We start from the raw sequence: 23,849 nt of genomic DNA, 5'->3' as shown, positions 1-23,849 counted from the left end.
GTCCCCAGCAGGCTCTGGGGTCACCGTCTCCCGAGTTAGGCTCTGTGTGCCTCGGTTTGTGCATGTGTGGCATGGACAGGGAACAGTGCTGGTCCTGCCGGGCTGTTTTAGGACAGGAAGTAATGCACGTGGCTGGCGACAAGCATTCCTGGCACAGCAGAACACTCCTGGCACACCAGAACACATCCTCGCACAGCAGAACATATCGATGTGTGGAACTTTTGTTCCTTTGGTTGAGAGTAAACAGGCTAGCACCAAAACTGCTTGAAATGAGAGTCAGCTCCTTAGCTCTTACTGGACTGTCCTTGCCTCCCCCTTGGAGATATTTATAGTTACTTAATGGTCTAAATTATTTGCTTGGGTTAAAAATATTGTTATTGGGAAGTGTTAGTGGGGTAAAGGAGGAGCAGGTCACAGAGGATAGTTAAAAAACTATCTAAGCTTAAAAAACCGAAAGCATTATTAGCCTCTAAAGTTTAATTGAACATTGAAAATAATGGGTTTTAAGTTGCAAATTCTATGAAATTACCCCTTGATGGAGTCTTACATATATATTTTCCTGCGGTTGGAGAGTGAAAAATAATTCTTAGCATATATGTACACACACATTTAAATATTTTTGAAATCCATTCAAGTGTTTCCCAAGAGTGCTCTTCAGCACCGGTCTCTGCTAGCCTCTTGAACATGTTGAGTTGTAGGATACACCTTTGCTTTTAAGTCCTCATGCCTGTGTTCTCTCTCTCTCTCTCTCTCTCTCTCTCTCTCTCTCTCTCTCACACACACACACACACAAAATGCATGTACACTCACTATAAAACAAGTTCTCAAGTTGATTGCACAGTGGGTCTTTCAGTTAAATGCATGTGCAGGTTAATGTATCCACATTTACATATATTAATGTTTATTGTTTCCTGGCCATTAAGATTTTAAGTATAATCATTTGAATTGAAAATAATGCTTGGCAAAATTTCAAATAGAACAGAGAGTGTAGATTAAAAGTATTTCTCCCTCTTCAGGCTCCCCAGACCCTTGTTCCCCCCACCCTGTATTTTTTTCATCATTCCAGAAATATTCTGTGCATATTCAAGAATATACACCTTTTAGTTCCTAAAAAACATACCCATGAACAAATACATACCTTATAAATAAATATATGCACATACATACCCTTGCTTTTTTCCTGTAACAAGTCTTAGAGATTATTCTCATGAGCACAAATAGCTCTATCTAATTATTTGTCATGGCTGCAAAGTATTCCATTGTGTGTGTGGGCACGTCCTGATTTCTTTGGGCAGTGTCATCTGGATGGAAAGAAGTCTAGGTCATTTCCAGTATTCATCTTTACACATACACATCTTTGTGCATAAGCAGAATTTTTCAGGATACTGCAGTCTGGAGGTTGAATTACTGCTCCATGCAGCAAATGCATTTTAAATTCTGATGGGACACCACCAGTTTTCTTGCAAAAAGTTTGCATTAATTTACACTCTTGCCAGAGACCCACAAGAGGCAGCTGGAGAGAGGAAGTTCATGCTTTTATCTATACTGTAAAATCAGCAGAACATTTTTGTCTTTTGTCTTGTTGGGTAAAAATAATATTTCATTGTTTCTTGATTTTTACTTATTTTATACATAGCAAGATCTATTGGATGTTTCTTGTGTGCCAGGCATTATTCCAAATGCTTTTCATTGTTAACTTAATTAGTTTGGTGACCTTGAGGTAAGCAGTGTCATTCTCCTTTAGCAAACATGACATGTGGGGCCGGGAGGGAGGACTCTGACAGGTGGCCTGCCCCGAGCTTGTCTTTAACTACCAAGTCTCTCCAAGTGGCTCACACTCACTAGTTATGAATGAGAGCTAGGTCATGGTCTTTGCACACTTATCTTACCGATTTTAGGCACACTTCACATATTAGGGAAATTAGCCCTTTCTCATGTGAGTTTTAAACTTGTTTTCAGTTTTCATTTTCTTGATATTCTTTTTACGAATAAATGCCTTGATTTTGATAGAGTCAAATTCTCAATCTTTCTTTGTGATCACTAAGTTTTATGACTAGTTTGGATCGTCCTGACTCTGAGATATATATATTTTTTTGTACCAGAGATTGAACTCAGGGGCATTCAAAAACACCAAGCCACATTCCCAGCTAAATCTTTGTATTTTATTAGAGACAGGGTCTCACTGAGTTACTTAGTGCCTCACTGTTGCTGAGGTGTTGAGGCTGGCTTTGAACTCATGATCCTCCTGTCTCAGCCTCCCAAGCTGCTGGGATTACAGAGTTTACCATTGTGCCCAACCTAACTCTTTAAGATTTAAAAAATAATTTCTCATGTCCTCATCTTGTACTTTTATTTTTATTTAATCCTTAGATCCTTTTGGATTTTATTTTGGTGACAGGAGTGAGGGCAGTTCTCAAAACATGCATATGTATGTATAATGTCTGTATATATATATGTGTATATTTGCCTTTTATAAATGTAAACTCACCCAATAAATAATATAAAGCACATAATGATGTATGATTTCACACCCAGCTGTACCCTCTCATCTACATACATCTACATACATATATGTAAATATATATGAACAAACTCATACATGGAAATATATGTCCCCAAACTCTTAAATACTTAGGGAAACTAAATTGTCACTGAATCATCAGATGTGAGTGAGGCTGGGCTGCAGTTTCCTGGGGACAAGCCCACTCTCCCTTAGCAGAACATGAGAGAGTCCTTCTAAGCATCAGCCTGTGTATGTATCAATAGCCTCCCATGAAAATGGGTCTGGTTGCCTGTTCATGTTTTGTAGCAAAGGAAGAAATCGGGTTCACAAAAGCCACATGCATCAAGGCTAACCTCATGGGCGGGAATGTGTTCAGTACCTTTTCACACCTGCGGAGAAAGCCACTCACCTTGGTTGGAGATTTTCAGTCCACAGCTAAGCAGCTTTCAGTTTCTAGCTATGAAAGTTAACCACTGACTCAGACCTAACTGTTTTGAAGGAAAATGGAAGAAGAATGTCTGGTTCTCAGCCAGGTGTGATCTTGCCCCTGGGGCACTTGGCAGTGTCTGGAGCCATTTTTGGCTGGGGATGGGAGTGGCCGCTACTGTCCAGTGCGTAGAGAGGCCCAAGAGCTGTGAAGTGACTTACAGTGGACAGGACAGACTCCTGCCTCTCCAACAGAGAACTCTCTGATCCAAAATGTCATAATGTTGCTGCTCAGAAACCCCGGCTAGGTCAAGGCAGGAAGAAGGCATCCGTTGTGCTGACACAGACTTGCAGGGAGGAGACACAATGTGGTGAAGACCCCGGTCTGTGTGCTCACTAAAAAGAAACACATTTCAGGGGTGTTAGTGGCTGTTTTTTAGTGAACTTCATGGCTCCACATGGCAATGGCATTTACACAATCAGTAAACATGTTTACAGGTGGATGGATTTTTTTTAAGTTTTGTTTTTGCAAAAACCACTGAACTTTATAATGTAATACAAGAAGTTTGAGAATTAAAAAAAAGGATTATCTTGAAATCCTCCCAGCCACTAGCTCTTTTTTATAACCTTCAAAAAATGCATTGTCTTCCTGCTTTCTTCTCTAATGGTCTGTTTTTTTTTTCCTACTTAAAAAAAAGATTCTGGAAACTTTAAACCACCTACCAGATTATCACAGTTCTTTTAATAAGTAACATATTAATTGTGGTTTACAGCAGCAGTTTTACAGTAGAGAAAGTTTTTTTTTGCGAAACCTTCGGCTCTGAGAGGATGTGAAGTTCACTCTCACGCTTAGGAGACTCCACAAGAGAGAAAAAAATGAGGGGGGGAGGAGGGGGGAGGGGAAAGAGGGGGAAGGAGGGGGGAAGGGGAAGGGGGAGGGGGAAGGGGAAGGAGGGAGAGGGGGGAAGGGGGAGGGGGAGGGAGGGAGAGGGGGAGGGAGGGGGGAGGGAGAGGGAGAGGAGCATGGAAGTCAGTGCAGTTCTGTGCCACTGATGCTGGTGACAGGTGCTCTGACCTCTGGTGGCCTCCCCCTTCCTCTCTGCTGCTGTGGTTCTCCTGATGCGGCTCTGTGGGAGTCTGGCTGGGGCTCTTCTTGAGTAGAATGAGACCTGAAACTTGTCGGCCTGATACATGCACAGAAAACACGTTTAATGAGCATTCCCAAATGCAAATAGGACAATCCATCTTCTGTGGAAGCTGAGCTTTATTTATATAAATTTATATAATTTATAATCTTGGCATTTTGTTACATTTAACGACTTTGAGGCATTTAGAATTCAATAACTAGAAGAGTAACAGGTGAGCCGATTCAAGAACAGACTTTGTTTTTTATTGACGCTGTAATTAAGGCAGTCCTCTAGATGCTTGCTAGAACCCTAAATGTTGTCCCTCGTGTTTTGACAGACTCTATACCCTAGAAGGGAAGCTGGTGGAGAGCGGGGCAGAGCTGGAGAACGGGCAGTTCTACGTGGCTGTGGGCAGAGATAGGTTTAAGAGGCTGCCGTACAGTGAGTTGCTCTTTGACAAGTCGGCGATGCGAAGGCCTTATGGGTGAGTCTCCCTCCCTCCCCTGCTCCCCTGCTTCAGTTTCACCTGAAGTAGCCCTGGGTCTTCTGTGGATCACCAAGATATTTTGGTGATAATCTTACTTACAGTTAGATGGAAAGTATGCCTGATATATATCTGTCTTGGCTTTTACTTCCACGAAGGGAGATTGAGAGCTATTGCACAAAGGTACGATCTTTATGGAACTTATGAAAGACTGCATAGATTTTTTTTACCTTGTATTGAATTTATAATAAATGTAAAGATTTATTATTGTGAAGAAGATCCAGGGCAATGAGCGTTTCTATGTAAATTTTATTAGCTGTTTTAGTGTTGTTACAAGTTAGCTGGACCAAATAATTTTTCAGTTGGGTTTGGAGGGAAACCTCAAAATATGTTAAAGACATAACATTTTATGACCTTTTTAATATAAAGCAATATAAGTGTAAAACAATATAATCCATTTGTACAAATAAATAGACTGAGTGTATAGTTAATACATGCAAAATTTTAATGATTACACTCTTAATTATACCCAATACATTTTTCTCCATGAAATGTCCTGTTGGTGAAAGACGCTTCAATTTTTGCTGAATGAGGCACAGCAGAGCCACACGTGACGAACTCTAGCCCTGGCCATGGGACCTCCTGGACTGGTCATGGGGCCCCAGGATCCATCTGTGCTGATTCTGTGGCCACTTTGCTCTGAAAACCAAGTTTTTTGTGATTGTCCTCTGCAGAGATGGAACAGGATGTCAACCACATGTTTTCCATTAATTCCACAGTTTGTATGGCTCCATGGTGAGGCTAGCCGAGGGTTTCTACAAGAATTACATGTGAAGTGGAATTTCAGGGGCAGTGTCGGAACTGGGCCAGGGCACGTGGAGTCCCAGCAGTTTAGCGTTGTTTACCTGCAGACTTATGGCTAGCTCACCCAGGAGTCAAAACCTTTTACAACGTCTGCAGAGAAATGCTGCATTCTCTGCCGAGAGCCACAGCCTGTACTTGACGGCAACGTGAAGATGCAGCTCATGCTGGCCTTTCTCCTGCAAGTTAGCCCCATCTCCATCTGCCTTTAGTATCTGGGTCCTCCTATTTTTGGAGACATCCATTGAGTTTCAAGATGGGTCTTTCCCTAATAATTCAGTCACCTGCCAAATAACTTACAGTCCAAAAGCCTTTTTTTTTTTTTGCAAGAATTACTGTCTTAAAACTTCCCTGAATGTTAATGTTAGTGTTTTACCACCCTCCTATCAGATGCAGACACAGCAGACATTATGAAAAGAAGGAAATGATCAAGTTAAAATGTTTTTAGCTCAGTCTGGCACAATCATTACCTCACTTGGGAAATGATTTTTTGAAATGCAAATGGAAAACATTGTGATTTGATGAAAAATGCTGTGACAACATTTATAATGGTAGGGAAAGTTTATTTTTAGGCATCAGCTAAAGTAGTATACAAGAAAGCAGTAAAATATTTTGGAATGGAATTTGGAGATTTTGGGGGTAGTCTGAAATTGGAAAAGCTCGTGGTACTTTTTCTGAAACATAAATGTCATGACAGTTGACTTGCAGGTTGGAGTGACAATTATCTTGCTTTATGTCTATTACTTTAAAATAACATCCAGATGTCTAAATTGTAATTTGTTTCCACAGTCAGAAAGCCTCTTCACTACCTCCTATCGTAGGATCCAGAAAGTCTAAAGGGAGTGTAAGTATCAGATGCTTTCCTCATTAATGTTCCATATTTCTATACGAGAGACTGTCCTTTGGGTTTCAATTAAAGTTAAAGAAATGAAACTTAGCTGCCTCGTGGCATATAAGCAATTATGTCAAACAACACTAGAGCTTTAAAGTTACAGAGAAGGTCCTAAAAGGGAGCTGCTATTATTAAAATATAGGTTTCCAAAATGTTTTCCTTGCATATATACCTGCTATAATTTATATCATAGTTGAAATCTGGGCGATAATGCATAATAGTATGAGGACCACTTATTGGGCCACACCAGTAGTCGTGTTTTCTATCTCTGATAAATAGTAACAAACAAGTTTTGCTAAGAAAATGGTAAGTCTCAGTTATATTTCTCTAAAACATCGAGAATCATTCTATATGTTTAGTTTCATACTAGAATCTTTCCATTATTCAATCATTATTTGTTAGTTCAACTATCCTCGATGAAATGCCTATTCTGTAGGGACTAGTACTTGGTAGGTAGCTTCTTAACCTGTTTGTATTTATAGACTAAGTTCCCTGTAAGGGTGAATCTTGTGTGATGCTGGTGGGTCTTTTTTTGGGTACTAGGGATTTAACTCAGGGACATTCAATCACTGAGCCACATCCCCATCCCTATTTTGTATTTTATTTAGAGACAGGGTCTCCCTGAGTTGCTTAGTGCCTCACTTGTTGCTAAGGCTGGCTTTGAACTCGGGATTGTCCTGTCTCAGCTTCCTGAGCTGCTGGGATTACAGGTGTAGGCCCCCACTCCTGGCTGGTGGGTCTTCGGAGTAGCATCCTCTTTCTTCCCTCTGGACTGAACTGCCTGACCAGTGAGTGGCCATCAGAACTCCCTGGGCATCCACCACCCCAACCTGAATTAACTAAGCCACACTCTTATTTTGTTATTTTGTAGAACACGGGATTGATAGGCAATGATACTGCCTCCTAGTGCTGATTCCATACCCCTTCCCTGTTTTGTTGTATCATATGAAATTCTTGAAAAAAAGAAAAATAATTTTGTGTAAGTCAGTCAAGCTGAACTCAGCATACCAAACACTCAGGAATCACTTGTTCACTGAGACCTCCTGCTGTTTCTGACAAAACTCTTGCCCACAAGAAACTCACAGTGTCATAGAAATGGAGAAGCCAGCCTGCAAAGCCAGACACCACAGGATTAGTGACTGTGAGTGGAAGACCGGGAAGGGTGGGCTGGCAGGTGAGGAAGCCGGGTTTGGACTCGCCTCAGAGGGCTAGTAAAGATTTAGATGGAGGAGGATGAGGGGCAAGAGGTTTGAGGTGCAAGGGATGGATGGTGAGGACAGGAGGAGGGCACATGGAGACCAAGCCCCCTGGCCGAGACTCAGCAGGCAGGGAAGGGCTCTTTGCTCTTCGCGGTGGCTGGCTGGGTGGCCACAGCGGGTATTTTGAGAATATTGCCATCGCTGGATTCATTCATCCTGAAGTTATTTGTGGAGTGTATATTCTGTGCTGGGCACTCACTGATCCAGAGATTCCAAAACACTCAACGTGTGAAGGTTACTTTCTAGAGGACAGAAGCGGACAAATAGACCACCAGAAGGAATGAGCTAGAAGTACACATCAAGAAACAGGACGGGCACGTGGAAGAGGCCGTGTCACTGAGCGTTGGGGAGCCTTTTAGGGTAACCCCTAGCGCATGCCTGGTGATGCACGGTACGCACGACGCCCATTCACCCCGTGTGCACACGTCCACAGTGAGCCGCACAGAGAGAGCATCCCCTGCCGGTAAATCCAAAGCTGGATCTTTAACAGCAGGGTTAATTCACTCCTCTCCTTTAATTGATAGGTTCCCTGGAGAGTGCACACGATTTAGAGCTCATTAGTTGTCTGTCCCTGAGCACTCAGCTGGGAGAGAGTGGGGGCTGAGCTCCCAACTAAGGACTCTGCCAGCCAACGGCAAGCACCCCAAGTCGACGGGGTCAGAGATGAGGCTTTATAAATGTGTCCCCCTCCCCCGGCTTTCTAGGAATTGCTCTGCTGCTGAAGGGGACGGTGGGTGAACGCTGAGCTGCCCTGGGCAGGGACCACCCGGGAGCTCGCCGCGCAAAGCCCCCGCACAGGCTGACAGTGTCGAGAGTCACTGCCACCCGACCCTTGGAAACAGAAGGAAGGTGGAATGAATGAGATCTCGAGTTTTGCCGAGTTTGAAACCCCGGCTCGGCTCCGAGGGCGGTCCTCCGCACCGCGCAGCCTCCAGGCGCCCTCCAGTGGAGGAGAGGACGCCGCGCGCGCCGGTCGTGCTTATTATCCTTTATGACAGCCTCTAGTCGCTAGTTTACAGGATCCAATAAAATTTCTAAGCTTTTGATAAAGACCTTCACGGTTACCATGACGGATGTGCATCACAAAGCCACTGTGAAGCAAGTTATGAACACTAAGGCGCATTCCTCCAACACGGGGGAACGCAGTCCCGGATGGGCACAAGGCTCAGGAGGCAAACCCCTCCTATAATCATCTTGATGTTTTAGGCACTAGTGTTTTGGAATCTCCAAAGAGCAATGACTATCTATCCCCTGTATCCGAAAATCAAATGTGGAGTCTCAGAAAAGAAAAACAAACAAACAAAAAACAAACAAACAACCCCCCAACCCCCCAAACATAAAAAAATAGCCAGCTTTGGTAGTGCACACCTGTAATCCCAGAAGCTCGGGAGGTTGAGGCAGGAGGATTGCAAGTTAGAGGTTAGCCTCAGTAACTTTGCAAGGCCCTAAGAAACTCAATGTGACTCTGTGTCAAAATAAAAGTTAAAAAGGGCAGGGAATGTATTTCAGTGATAAAATGCCCCTGGGTTAAATTCCTAGTATCCCCTGCCCAAAACAAACAAACAAACAAAAAATGCACCTGCTCCCCCTTTTCCTTCTCTCTATAACTACATATAACTTATCTATCATATTCTGAGATAAACAAGTCTGAAAATAAATTATGCCACTTACATATAATTTTCATATAGTTATTTTTATATTATTAATATTTTAGATGAATCAATTTTTTTTCTTTTTTTCAAAGAAAGCATTTGAATTCTTTTCAGTTTCCTAAATACAAAATGATTCTCTCCCTTCTCTCTCTCAGTGTAGTTTAATTTTTACTTGCCGTTGCCTAGAGAGGAATTATCTCTCAATAATTGAGTGCAGAGTGGACGTCAGTCATCAGAGACATGCCTGATGTAGCTGTTTAGTCAGCTGCTCCTTCTTAATGCGCCCAGATCGCCCGTGTGAGCATCCCTATCAGAAATGGAGAAGTCATGATTTCCCTGAATATTCAACATGAGAGGTGGCTTGTAAAATTATATTAATGTTAGGCATCCCAGGACGGGCCTTCCTTTTCCTCCCTTGTTTCTCCCCTTTCTCAAGTAATGCTTTTCTTGGAGAGCTATGAAAAGCCCCTGCTGTGCTCCCGAGTCTTGCACCTGCTGGGTTCCCTTCGACTCTAGCCTGTGCACCTCGGAACCTTCTAGTACTGGCCAATGGCTTGAGCAGGGTTGTTCCCCTCACCCATTGCTTTTATAATTTTAAAATATTGGAAATAGACCAGGATAATGGACTTGATTAATGGATGTGGAAACTCCTCTGGAATCATATTATCTATTTCCTCTGCCAGACAGTTTACGGCCTTGCAAGAAAGAATCATGGGAAAAAGAAAAGAAAAGAAAAAAAAGTCTGGTTGTAGTTAATGCAGTAATTAAATGGAAACTGTATGTTTAAATTGCAGTTGGAATAGGAAATTAAATTATGCAAAAGTGTTATAGATTTGGACAAGTTTTCATTCTGTTAATAAATCTATGCATAATTCATTTTCTTGTAGGCTATGACAAAATAGCATAAATAACTTCATTTGTAAGGCTGAGCATTTTTCTATTCTTAATTGGGTGATGGCTAAAACCATTTAAATGCTTCTGGATGGCTGAATATATAAATGTTTAAAATGAGCAGTTCTAATAGGTTTCTAGGCAGATTTGTTTATTTAATATCACTACATTTATTTTCAGATCCTAGCATAGTACAGATGTTGCATGAAGATTGCACCTAATATGGCACAAGTGTGATGTGGTTTTTAAGGAAGAGACGCCTACTCTCCGCTGTTGGAGAAGGCCTTCCCACCTCACCATCAGGCTCCACGCCAGTCCGCCGGTCCCTTTATAAACTGTCCTCTGCATATTCATGATAGGCCTTTGGGCAGGTACATTAGCCCCATTCAACCTAGGCTCAAAGAGGAGAGAAGTCTGTGTCCCCAGAGGTAGTGGCAAAGTGGAGCTCTGACCAACTGGGATTTCTGGTCTCCAAACTGGCACTCTTCACTATCTACCGCCCACCCCTTATACATTCAGGTGAGTTTAGCACTGAGCATCCGAGGGCCAGCGCCACCTCACTAGGAGGAGGATCTTGTTGATGCAGTGACCAAGTAGTGGCTGAGTGTCAGTGCAGCTGTTCCTTCCTGTAGTGACCACCATAAAGAATGTTCCATGGCTCCCCAGAAGCTGTACTGGGGCTGTGATGGGGGCCTCCGAGACTCAGCCTCGTCCTTGTGCTGAGGAGCCCATTTTCAGAAGGTACAAGGTCTTTATTGCAAGAGGCCTGTGGGGACCAGAGGCAATCACCAAAAGCATGGTGGCCTGTGGCTGCCTTGCAGGAACAGGGACAAGTGGGAGTGAGTCGGGGGAACATGTGGCCCTGAGCCGGTTGTGTCTGTGTATCACTCTGGATGTGTGATTCGGAGATCTTGTTCTCCACCAACAGAGGAGTTCCTAGTGGAGCATTTCCACAAGCAGGGCCTGCGTATGATATCGATGTGTGCACTGACAGTTAAGAAGGGCACAGGAGGCCGGGTGCAGCTGTGCTCCCCTGTGATGCCAGTGGCTCTGGAGGCGGAGGCAAGAGGATCTCGAGTTCAAAGCCAGTCTCAGCAGTTTAGCGAGGTGCGAAGCCACTCAGTGAGACCCTGTCTCCAATAAAATATAAAATAGGGCTGCAGATGTGGCTCCATGGTCAAGTGCCCCTGAGTTCAATCCCGAGTACCCCCCAAACAAAAAGAAGGGCGCAGGAGTGGAGGGTGGCTGTGGCAGCTGACTGCCCTGGCTCTGGAGTAGTCACCTCTGCTCCTTACCCGGCAGGCTGGAGCTGCAAGCCTCACTTCCTCATCCACACCACAGGTGGCCACAGGACCTGCCTCACGGACAGCTTGAAGACTGGGAGAGCAGCTTTACGCATACCTGGCGCATATTAGGCGCTTGGCTATTGTCAGCTGTTGCTGAGTTGGGAGTTCCTTAGCCTGCGATAAGGGTCTAATGTTTTGCTATTTAGGGAAATGATCGCCAGTCTAAGTCGACAGTTGGGTCCAGTGACAACTCGTCTCCTCAGCCTCTGAAGAGGAAAGGGAAAAAAGAAGTCGCAAATTCAGAGAAATCAAGGAAGTCGAAACAAAATGTCAAGTTGAAGAATACACAAGAAACGCTGCCCGACAGTGGTGAGTTTGTTCTTGTCGTATTGCTGTTATTACTTATTATTATTTTAAGACTGGGATGCACTTCTAATTATTAGCTGGGTGCAGTGAACACACCTGTAATCCCAGCAGTTCTGGAGGCTGAGGCAGGGGGATTGCAAGTTCAAGGACAGTGTCAGCAACTGAGCAAGACTCTAAGCAACTTAGTGAGACCCTGTGTCAAAATAAAAAATAAAAAGGCTGGGGATGTGGCTCAGTGGCAGAGCACCCCTGGGTTCAATCCCCAGGACCAATAAATAAATAAAATAAAATAAAAGGAAGTCCCGGCGTTTGCTTTTTGGGGTCCACAGAAGATACTCCTTACTGTTACATATCAGCAGTTTTCTTTGAAAACTCTCATACTTACTGATCCTCGCCAACAAATGTCGTGTAAATGACCCAAAGTTTGCGTTAGTCTGAGATTTCTGGAGCATGAGACAAAGTGTGATGAACTAATGAGGTATGTGACGCAAGCGGGGAGTTCCGGGGACGTCCGGCAGAGTGCTGGTCTCCTCTGGCATGTTGTCAGCGGGGTGAGCTCCTGAGAGTGGAGTGGTGCTGGGGGCCAGCGGAGGACTGCTACCTGCCTCCCCTGGGACACTCCTGCACCCTGCCGGGGGACACGCTGCAGGCGGGAGGAGCGTGGGTGGATAAGGGTTCAGATTCACAGACGGGGCCCTGACTTACCAGGGAGCTCCCGATGCTTCCAGAGTCACGGGAATTGCCGGCGGCCAGTGTGGGCCTGAACCTAGGGGAAGCCTGACTCCTGTGAGTGTCGACCAGAGGGGGGAGGACCTTGGAGGCCAGTTAAACGTGGAGGTCAGATGGGAGCAGTTCCGCGAGGTGGGGGAGTGACATCCTCACAGCTTTATGTGAGGGCGATTAGCTACAAGCAGGCATCCTAGATTCTCCTGCTCCTGACGTTGGGCAGCCTGTCTGTCTGTTCTGGGCCTCATTATCAATCTCCCAAATGTGGGATCACATTACGATTTTAAGATGTTGCTTATCTTTACACTTGTACAATCCGTTTTAGAGACCGGGAGACCAAGAGGCTGGGGGGAGGCATACAGGTGGCGCTTGTTTATTGAGTGCCTGTTACATGGCAAGAACCAAAGAAAAGAAATTAGCCTGGACGGACAAGCTGAACCTTGAACATTATAAATAACAGAGGCTCAATTTTAGTCAGTATATACCAGATTGGGAGCCCCAAAGGCCCTGTCTGACTAGGTTTTTCCTTGTTTGTTTTTTAAAATATTTAATACCTAATTCTGGTGCAAGTTTAGTAGCTATGAGGCACTTACTAAATGTTGAATGAATGAATAATGGAACTTAAAAATAGATAATTCTCTGTGATACTATAAAATCCACTAAGAAACAGGACCTTTCAAAAACTTTCCAGGAATTATTGACTGAAAGGCTTAAAGAAGATGTTATTTATTTATTATCTGCAAGGCTCCTATTAGCTTAGGGCGATTCCAATTCCTGCTTCCACTGTGTTTTTAAAAAGTCTTTAGATGAGTACTTGTCCCTGGGAGCAAAGGGAATGATCATCTTTTCAGCTTACATTATTTGTGGAGACTTGGGAACTCATGAGGCCATGCTGACCTTGTCCTTAGAAGAAAGCAACCTTGATGAAAAAGCGCAACTCTCCGTATTTTTGCTTTTGTAGAAATTCACAGTTGTCAACAACATTTGTATTGGTGGCATGAAAATACCAAAACTGTGTTTCTTATTGAAGCAAGTCACTTTGCTAAAGTACTGGGCAAAGGCAGAGGGCCTCGGCGTTCTGCCCAGTCCTAGGAGAATCCTGCGCTTGTTCCTGACCACTGCCTGTCTGTGCTCGTGATGTGCAGATGACAGGTGTTCAAACTGCTGGTCTCACGCACCACCCAACAGCTCCTGGTGCCTTCCAATGAAGGTTTTAGGCCGATTTTCTTTTTCTCCGGAAGGGTCTTATACTGCTGATCTAGAAGGCATGTCTAAGAGTTCAGAACAAAGCCTTTTGTATCTTTTCATCCTGATAAGAAAGAACATACAGCCTGGAAAATGAATCTCGGCTTCCAAAACCATTCCCCCCACCCCCCACCCCCGGAGGAAAAATGAAAAAACATTTTGTGTAGTTCTCTAGATTCAGCTGTCACTTGATAAGCTTAAGCGTATCACGCAGAGTCCATACTACTGAAAACCCATGCTCTCCGTCCGTATGTCTCGGCTAGAGAAAATCTCCAGATTATAATATCAAAAGTCCTTCTCTCTCTCTCCCCCAAATCAGTCTTCCTGTTTATTTATGATTGAAGTTGCTTTTTATTTTAAGGCCGTCCATTTGATTATTAGAAGCAAGTGTGTGCTTTCTAGTGCTCGTGTCTTAAGAGGGCTCCAGCTCCTGGAGAAGGTAAAAGTAATAAAGATCTGAAGCAAAATGAACATGAGGGCATGGGAGGTCAAGGTCATGAGGAAAAATGCAAGTTTGTTTTAGGATGAAATTGACATACCTTTTTCTAAGTTAAAATACATGTAAAATTTGATGGTAAGCAAGTGCTTCCGTTTTATTTCGAAGCATTAAGTTTTGGTAGGGTGAAGGAATATCTGGCATAGGTTGAATTATGAGATAATTGATCCAGTTTTTTTCCCTCCATCCTGTTCTCAGCTTGATGTATCATAATTAGATTCGTAGCCACACTGTTGTCTTTTATTTAACTGCGGATACTGATACTCAGTATCCAGTGCTGAGTGAATGAGCAGTGCTGCTATCAGACTGCAGATGGCAACATGGGTCTAATTTTATTTCCTTTTTCCTTTTTTTTTTTTTTTTTGACTCTGTTTCTCTCTGTAATAGTAAAGCTTAATAATTCAAGCAGAGCCGTGACATATTTCTTCAGGGAAACGAATCCCATTTTCTTTTGGTAGCCAAGATGCAAAGTAAGATCGGCTGGTGATTGATGAAGTTGGGTGTGAAATGCATTTTTAGTGCTGCATTTAAACACCAGCTTAAGTGGCCTGCACGTTTTGTTACACTTTCCACTTGAGTAACGGTGCCTCCAGGTGTGTTTTAGAGGTGTTAACTGGCTGCTCCCTACAATGTGAGCTAAATAGTAATGGTGAGTGCTTTGAAGGCATTTTGGATGACCAGTTATATCCACCAATATTATTAATATTTGGTACATGAAAAAATTGGGTGCTTTTAGAGTCCGTGGAACACAGAAAGTAGAGTGAGGAGAGACATGTCAAGAAGGATGTGAAGATAATTGCCTGTCTGGATTGCTACAACTTGTGCTGTATTGGTAATTATGAGGACTTTTTAAAGACAATAGACTAAGGTGTGATAAGAAGCAAAGTCTGCCATCTTTTGAAGGCTGTGTGGTTGTCTTTCAGTTTGCATACATGGGTGTGCATGTACACACGCACACACATACATACACACACACACTGTGCACATACACTGGAGGACTAGTGTCCTTCGTTATGCTGTCCCTAACTTATTCCCAGTGTTGTTCAGTGCGAGTTGCCAGGGGACTTGTGATATTTGGACTCCTGATGAATGGTTGGGAGCAGTTGCAGTGCCTGCAGACAGATGTCTGGATATGATGACCTTGTTGAGTGACTGCCCTTGAGCAGTCATGCTCTTGAGTTTCCTAATAGCTACAATCTGCACAGGGAGTGAGGGAAGCCCGACTGCAATCCATCCCGAGTGTCAGTGTCCTGGGGCGCAGAGTTCGACCATGTACCAGCTCAGGTACAGCTCCCGGTCCCAGGAGACCCTGCTGATGAACCAGAGGCACATTTGGGAAATGTGCTCTCCCAGATCTTAGCCCTGAAAGGGGAGTTTTGTCCCAGAAGAGAATGTGGAAGAGGCGCCCAGATGCCATGGTTGCTGACGGGGAAGGAACCATGTGCCCACCTGGGAATGACACAGCGGGTACCAGCCTGCTGCCTCCAGGCGTGGCTTGCCGCCCTCCCTCCTCAGACATTGTCCTTGCTCTAAGTGGGGGCTTTGCCCTTCTCCACCCCTCCCCAGGGCCATAGATTCCATAGTGTTCTCTATTCTGCTGCCTCCAAAGCCAGATCTGAGCCCTTCTGTAGCCTCCTGTAGATAAAAGGCAGGTCCACACCACACTGGTCCTGGCCAAGCAAAGACTGTCACATGATGCATGCACACTTCAGAGAGAAACCCAAGTTGGTCCCCTGGAGTTTCACCGTGGGCTCTGAGGTAGGGCCCAGAGGGAGGCTTGGCCAGGCTGCCATTGTGAGTGTCCCTGGGACACCCATCCTTGGGGTGGCAGGGTGGGGGTTGGAGGAGAAGCAGTCATGGGATTTCTGACCCCTTGTCTGTCCTCAGCTTGCTCCTCCTCCTATCAGGTCTGCGGTGAAATAAAACCAGGATGGGGCCTGTCCACTGGAGCAACAGTAGCTTCTGGCCATCAGCCTCATGTGAAGGACAGAGACAGGCATTTAGCAGAGTATCCTGTGTGCATGTGTGTGTGTATGTTGGTCAGTTGTGACTAGATTGATTGCACTTGTTGAGTGACGGTACAGTTCTGGCACCCAAGCTTTGCAATGTCCTCATGGTGGATATCAATCTGATATTTTGTGAACTCCGTTTACAAATCCTCGGAATAGATGAATAGTGTTTCCTATTTTTGTGAATGGGAGGAAAAGAGGAGAGACCGTCTTATGAAGGGTCAGAGGATGTGTCGGTGGCTAATGATTTCTGGGAGCTGCCAGACTGTCACCCTGCGGGATAGGGGTGGGCGTGTCCATATGGGGACTGCAGGGGCATGGGGAGGAGCGGGGGATGCTTACCTGTGCGTGCTTTCACGCATCTCCCTTCAGTGACAGGGAGCTGATGGGTCCCAGCTGAGGCTTTTTGTAGGTTTCCCGTTTCCTCCTCTCCCATGCTCCAGGGCTCTGGGAAGACAATGATTTGAGAGCTTCCTGCTTTGCAGATGGGCGTCAGTGATGACAAGGAGAGTTTCCTCGCAGCAGTCTGGGGTCACAGGGTCTTCTCCAGCCTCCCACAAGCTGTCCCAGGCTGAGTCTGTCTGCAGCACTCAGACCCAAAGGTTGGGAACCTTGAAAAAGGTGGATATTTTTTAAGCTGAGCTCTAGTTATTTATCAAGTGACCCCATTCTTTTTTCTAAAGCAGTTACTTAAATACCCTGGGACTCGGACTCTCCCAACCCAGGCCCGTCTCTGAAGCCCCTCCCCAGCTTCACGAGTCTCGGGAACCACACCCCTTTCCCAAGGTGGCCTTCCGCGTCTGCAGTGAGGGTTCCCTGAGGGCCTGCTGTGTCCCAGATGCTCTGCTCCTCCCCAGGGCAGCTCCCTTTTCCTCCTTCCTACTGACTGCTTGGAGTGTTCACACTTTCTTCCAAGAGTCAAAATTCTACCCTTGTCAAGAACTTTTTCTCAATGAAGTTGAACCAATTTACCTTCTCCATCTCAGTGACCAAACTCCATCCACCACCCATAAATGTGAAAATGTGTTTTGTCTTGCAGCATTGACATTTTCCCTCTCTTGGCATTAAGTCATTTCTTAGAAGTCGCAGCACACCACAAGAAAGCAGGGCCATTTCTGCCTAAGTGCATTTCTGTGGGGTCTGGGAGAGGACTGAGGACTGCGGGCTTCTGCAAGACAGGGAAGGGATATCTCCCCCCTGTGTAATAGGCTGGGACTTCTCTGTGGCCTACTTTATATATGACTATTTTTATCCTTCTTGGTTGCCCTAGTTGTTTTCAGCATAAGACATGACCTTTATGGCAAATCACCTTGCTTTGTGTTATCACAACAGGGATAAAGATAACAATAAGATATCTACAGAATACTTTTGAATTTCCCAGCTCAAAAGCTTAAAACTGTCCATTTATTTTTATTTTGTACAATGGATGATAATACCAAATTGTTTCTGTGAAATGGGGCAAGATTACCTTCTCTTTAAAAGGTCATCATAAAAACCACTTTTCTCTCTGAGACAGGTGCCCCCCCGCCTCTTACGGGCTTGGGCTGATTGGAGCTGGCCTTCTCCTTGACCTTGTTCTACTTAACAGTAATGGGGCTGACACAAAGGGAAAGCCATCTCATGGAGGGGGCTGGTGCCATAGGAAGAAACAAGCAGCCTCTACCCAAATCCTGGAAGACAATTCCCGAGGCCTTTGCTAGACGGGTGTGTTAGCCAGCTTTTTGTTGCTGTGATAAAATACCTGAGAAAATCAGCTTGCAATGAACAAATGTTTATTTTTGGCTCAAAGTTTCAGTCTATAGTCAGCTGTCTCCACGGCCAGGAAAACATCTTGGCAGGGGACAGGTGGTGGAGGAAAGCTGCTTACCTCTTGGTGGCTGGGAAGCAAAATGGACAGGAAGGGCCGGTCCCAGTATTCCCTCGGGGCATGACCCTAGTGACCTCACTTCTTTCCACTAGGCCTCGCCTTGTAAAGGTTCCACCACCTTCTGAGAGCACCACCGGCCAGTGACCAAGCCCCTAGCACCTGGGCTTTGGGGCACATTTCAGATCCAAGCTGTGACGGGGCCAGCAGCCTGCCTGCCTTGTAGCCCTCGGGACAGCTCAGAGCTTCTGGATGGTTCTGAGGCAGAGGCTCCCCATGACTTCCCCCAGCAGGGCCCGTGCGTGGAGCCGTCGCTGCCTGGAGTTCTGCAGGTGTTCCTCTAAAGAGAGCTCCGTGGTCACATAGGACCCTGGACACACAGCGTGAGGCCATCTGCTTCGCTCCAGGACTCCTCAGAGACCTTCCTGTCGCGGCAGTTCCTGCTTTTCTTACCTTGGTCCTTGTTCCTGGGGAGCGTCTGTGGGATTAGAGTTCTCTGGAGCCCAGCATGAGCACCTGGGGGTACAAAACAGGCAAGGGGTTCTGAAGGCCCGAGGGCAGGGGAGGGTCTCTAAAGGAGGCGGACATCTTCTTTTTGTGTGGTCTGACCAGGTCAGTCGCTCACAGGACAGCTGACATTTTCCGGGTGCTACGCAGGCCTCAGGACCTGACTGAAGGTCTTTGAGGACTCCCAGTTGCTGCGGGAGCTGGGCAGGCGTCATTCATGAAGACGCAGAAGCCCTGAAAGCTGGGGCCAAGTCAGCGGGCGGCTCATTCCGGCTGCAGAGGCTGCGTCTGGGCTCCGGAGCTCAGACCAGGTGCGTAACTCTGGATCCCGAGTCCTTCAGGGCTGCCATCTGCTGTGCCATCGATCAGCAAATGGTACATTAATGCACAGTGGCATGTGCACATGGGACCGAGAGTCACGTTTACTAGTGACGGGAAGGTGGACTCCCAGCCTGGCAGGTGTAGAACACTCAGCACCTGGGACCTGTGACAAGCCAGGAGGCCTTGAGCGCCCAGCAGCCGTTTAGTCTCTGAGGTGTCCCAGCAAGTGAACCGAAGCCCCTGCCCCAAGTTTCCCCACGATTCTAGTGACCTTAGTCGGATCCTACGGTTTTTTATAGCTGAAATGTGCTGCGATGATTGCTGCACATTTCTGTTAAGGCAAGGCTCAGGGCAAGGCCCCAGCCCTCTGCCTGTCGGAGGGAGGCTCCTCAGGTGTGCCTGGCGTGGCGTGGCAGACCTTGGCTCATGGCCCTGGTGAAAGTGAGAGCCCTGGCAGGCCTTCACCAGGGCTGGAGTCACTCTGTAGTCAGACACCAACCAACAACAGCCAGACAGCGGACTGAAAATGTGCCTGATGAATGAGGGGTGTGGAGAGGAGGGACGACAGTTGGCAGAGAGGGGTTGGCGTCGTGTCTCGTGTGTGGCCGCCCCCGTTGCTTTCTAACTCCTGCCGCGGTTTGGTTTTAATGCTGCGGATGTTAGAGGCCGACCTCTCCAGGCCCGTGTGCACACTGCCCAGAGCTGATGGCCGCGGGTTTTGTCTTCTGGGGGTTGCTGGTGTCCGCTCCTTCCCTCCCGTGCAGACCAGGGGTCTTCCGGGGCTCTCGAGGGCTCCCGCCCTGCTGACCTCCATCAGGCTGCCCGGGGGATGGGGTGATGCTCAGGACCCCGAAGCTCCTTCTGTTCAGACTCCCTCTGAACTTCCCATGTCGGAGGCCCTTCCTTCCCACCTTCTCTCCCAGCAGCGTCCTCGGTGCGCTCTGGGCGTCCGGGTGTTCGGTCTCTGCTGTGTGTCTTCTGTGTGTGCTCAGGACAGACTCCCAGTTCCCACTGCTCTTTTCTTTACAGAACTCTTGGTGGCCTCAGCCCTCCTGAGCCCTGAGTCCAGCATTTCCTCCTCTCGGCACCAGAGCCGGTGGACGGCACAGGACCGTGACTCTCCTTCACGCAGAGCAGGAGCTGCGGTGTGCGTTGGCCTGGGTTGGTGAAGCTTCCGAGAGCCAGGCCCTGCCTGCTTATTGTCTAACCCGACCTCTCTGCCTCAGTTTCCAACTACAGTCAGTCTCTGAAAGTCTGATGAGAGAATGACCCAATTTTTCCTAATGCCCTAAAGCTGTCGCCATGTTTTTATCTGAAATCAGGCATGGCAGTTGTTAAGGATGACATCTCTTCATCCGGGTTAGCTTGATGAATCATGTTTGCTGGTCAAACCTCTCACAGTGGTTGAGAGATCAGTGGGGCCTCTGGCACAGCACTGACTGAGGCAGAGGGGGCCAGGTCAATGTGAGCAGAGGTGTTTTATTCAAATTCTAGCAAAGTAAGAGGTTACAAGAAAGATTGCTTATTTGACTTAAGAAATCAATATTGGAGCTTAGGTGTAATATATGGCTCCACATAGGGAAAACCAAAAAATTAATCTTGTTGGACTTTTATAAAAAAGCGTGGCTGAAAGGCCCCTGAATGGGTGCCCTGTGCTGCCAAGATAACAGCCTTAGGAAGGTTCCAGTAAGAAATGGAGTCTATTAAGACCTCACTGGGCTGATGGATTTTTCTCCGTTTACAATGTAAAATGATTCTTTGTGTGATGCTGTCTACGTGCTATTGGATTTTCCATTATTAGAGAATTTAAAAGCCACTTTGGACTAACGGTTGTTTACATTTCTAATTTCTCACATCAAACTTTGAAGCATAACTTTAAAGAGTGGCTTCTGGAGCAAAATGAAGGCAAGACAGTTGCCCATCCTGTGGGTCCCTCTCCGCTCACGCAGGCTCAGGCCCTCACTCCCTGGTGTTGGCTTGACTCCTGGGCGCTCTTCTGCTGAACCCCAATCACCAGCAGTAGGCAGCTATCTGGAGGCACGCACCGGGGAGCGGCTGGACTGCATCAGAAGCAGACCCCTGGATGCACGCTCCCAGGTGGAGGTGCATCAGCCTAGCCAGAGACAGGCGCTGGCGCGCACCTGGGCAGCCCCCCACCTCTCGACAGCCCCTGGAGGAACTCCATCATCCGTGCTCTGTTGCAGCCGATTGTGTCCCATGTCCTTCACTCAGGATCACGCGGGTGGGGTCTGTCCACTGTATGGCGGGATAAGTTGGTCCCGTGCCGCCTAGTGTTGCTGCGCTGTGCACTGCGCTCCCACCTGCCGACCACCGTGACTTCTGCGTTGCTTCTCTGCTGTCTTGTCTTTGGTGAGCGCGTGCATCTCTGTTGAATCAAGGGGCCACGTCACGTGCATGCTTCACCTTTAAAAGATCTTGCCAAACCGTGTTCCAAAGTGGCAGTGCCGGTCCACACCCCCGCCACCGCCTTTTTCATGTTGATTTGTAGTTCTTTATACATGATTTATTTGTTGAATAAGTGTACCAAAAATTCCCTTTCCTATTATGTGGCTAGTTTTGTCATTTTTAAAAAATGTTTTTTTAAGTTGTTGATATCTATCTATCTATCTATCTATCTATCTATCTATCTATCTATCTATCTGCGGTGCTGAGACTCGAACCCGTGCCTCACACATGCCAGGCAGATGCACTGCCAGTGAGCCCCAGTCCCAGCCTTAGTTTTGTCATTTTCTTAATGATTTTTTTTAACAACAGAAGTACCAAATCCTTAAAAACTCTTAATTTGTTGTCTTTTAAGTTTAGAATGGGAGTTTTCTGTGTTCAGTTAAAAAAAAAATTCTAGGCCCCTCACACGGACTCCTGGGTTTCCTTCTGGGGATTCGGGGGTCTCGCCTTCTATTTTTAAATCTTGGGTCTGTTTGGAGTGGATTCTCGGGTTGGTGTGTGGTGGGGTGGAGAGTGGCTTCTCTCAGGGGGTCCCCTGGTGGATGCTGCGCCTTTTCTTGAGAACCTCAGTCCTCTGTTCTGTGGGTGGAGTCTCCCTGCTCTGGGGCCGCGGTCCCCTGAAGGCCGGTCTGTCCTAGAGCTGCCCACAGTGCCTTCCTGACTCTACCTTATCCTACCTCCCGGTGCCAGGAAAACAAACCCTTCATCTTATTTTGTTCTTTTAAAAGATTTATTTCTTTATTGTGGGTCATTTTATTTCAGATACTTCTTTTTTAGAATCAACTTCTCAATTTCCACAAAACCGTCTGTTAGGATTTTGGTTGAGGTTGGATTAAATCGATAGGCCACACTCTAAGATGTTGAGTTATAGGATCTGAGCATGGCTGTGTGTTGCGCTTTGGACATGGACTGTCCCCCAAAGCGGTGTGTTGAAGACTGGTCCTGATTAGTGATTTGGATGGGTGCTGGGAGGAGGTGGGGCAGGGTTGGAGGAACTAGGTCACTGGAGGGTGCCCTGAGGGTCTGTGTCTTATCTCTGGCCCCTTCCTCCCCCTCTCTCCCCCCCCCTGTCATAAACTGAGAGCTTTCCTGTGCCACACCCTGCCACCAGGACATTCTGCCTTGACCCAGGTCCAAAGCAGTGGAGACAGCTGACCGTGGAGGACACCTCTGAAACCAGGAGCCAAGATGAATCTTTCCTTCTCTATGTTCATGTCAGATACTGTGGACTCAGGGACCCCAAACCCACCAACACAGTATCCCTCCCTTTATTTAAGTATTTATTAATTATTAGTTTCTCAAAGTTATGGTTTGAGTTTGGCATTGCTTGTCTCTTTTAGATTTATTCACAGTTATTTTGGCCTTCTGGGTGCTATTAAAAATGGTCTTTTTTTCAAATTTAATTTTCTATGCATTTGATGCTAGTGTGTTGAAATACAGTTGGTTATTACATAGTCAACTTTGCTTTCAGGAATATTACTAAGTTCAATGATTACTTGTAATTGTTTCTGTGGTTTCTTTTGGGTTATCTAAATTTGTATCATTTCACTTTCAGAAGATGATAGTTTTCCTTTTTTTTTTTCCACTCTGGTAGCTTTTTTCTTACATTTCTGCCCTTGAAGTACAGAACTGAATAAAATTAGTGAGAGCAGACACCCTTACCTCTTTCTTGACCCTGAAGAGGAAGCCTCTAGCATTTCACCATTAAGTACATTTGTTCCATCGTTTTTGAACATAACATTTAATCAGATATAGGAAGCTCTACTTATTTTGAAAGTTTACTTTTTTGTTTCCCAGTCTATATCTATATTGATCAGAATGGGTGTTGGATGATATCAAAATACTTTTTCTGTCTCTATTGAAATTGAATTTTGGATTTCCCCCTTTTATTCTTATTATGTGGGGAGTTACACTGATTTTTTTGGACATTATAAATCAACCTTGCATTTGTGGAATAAATCCAAACTGGATGATGTTTGATTCTTTTGATACAGTGTCTTACTGCCGTAGCCAGGTAGACTGGCACTTTCTTCATGTGACAGTTTTAATTTCAGGTTAAATTTCTTTAGTAGTATGGGTTTTATTTTTCATTTAATTTCTGCTCCCGTATTATCTTCTTCCTTCAAACTCCCTTTGAATTTTACTTGTTATCCTTTTTCTTACTTCTTGAAATAGATAAAGCATTGATACTCAGAGCTTTCTTTTTCTAACACATACATTTAAATTCACTAGTCTTCACTTCCTTCTTATTGTTTATGTAACATCTTTTAAAATTCCCATTGTCATTTTGTCTTCGACTCAGGGTTTTTATGAATGGTTTGGCTGAACTTCCCAGCACCTGGGGACTTTCTGGTTTTCCTTTTGGTGTGGGATTTCACGGTGGTGAGAGAACACACTAAAGGATTTCAGTCTTCCATTGAGGAGGTCTGCATTGTGGCTGGAGGAGGTCAGACCTGGTGGAGGTCCCA

The 23,849-nt window shown here is 45.8% G+C and overlaps 1 protein-coding gene and 1 long non-coding RNA gene across 4 annotated transcripts in view; both read left to right on the top strand.

Moving 5' to 3' along the window:
* Dcdc2 (doublecortin domain containing 2) overlaps positions 1–23,849 on the top strand; it is a 168,667-nt gene that overhangs the window by 84,501 nt on the left and 60,317 nt on the right. For all 3 annotated transcript variants that reach the window (XM_078020602.1, XM_078020603.1, XM_078020604.1), the window contains 3 exons: positions 4,394–4,540; positions 6,191–6,245; positions 11,588–11,750. In XM_078020602.1, coding sequence (XP_077876728.1) covers positions 4,394–4,540; positions 6,191–6,245; positions 11,588–11,750 — 365 coding nt within the window. The remainder of the gene's footprint in view (positions 1–4,393; positions 4,541–6,190; positions 6,246–11,587; positions 11,751–23,849) is intronic.
* LOC144366388 (uncharacterized) lies at positions 16,580–21,481 on the top strand. The gene is made up of 2 exons (XR_013425490.1): positions 16,580–18,905; positions 19,945–21,481. It is a non-coding gene; the product is annotated as an uncharacterized LOC144366388 (long non-coding RNA).

The sequence above is a fragment of the Ictidomys tridecemlineatus genome, chromosome 8, assembly GCF_052094955.1.
Source record: "Ictidomys tridecemlineatus isolate mIctTri1 chromosome 8, mIctTri1.hap1, whole genome shotgun sequence".
Lineage (NCBI taxonomy): Eukaryota > Metazoa > Chordata > Mammalia > Rodentia > Sciuridae > Ictidomys > Ictidomys tridecemlineatus.
Note: the sequence above shows the minus strand (reverse complement) of the source record. Positions and strands in the feature narration are given on the sequence as shown.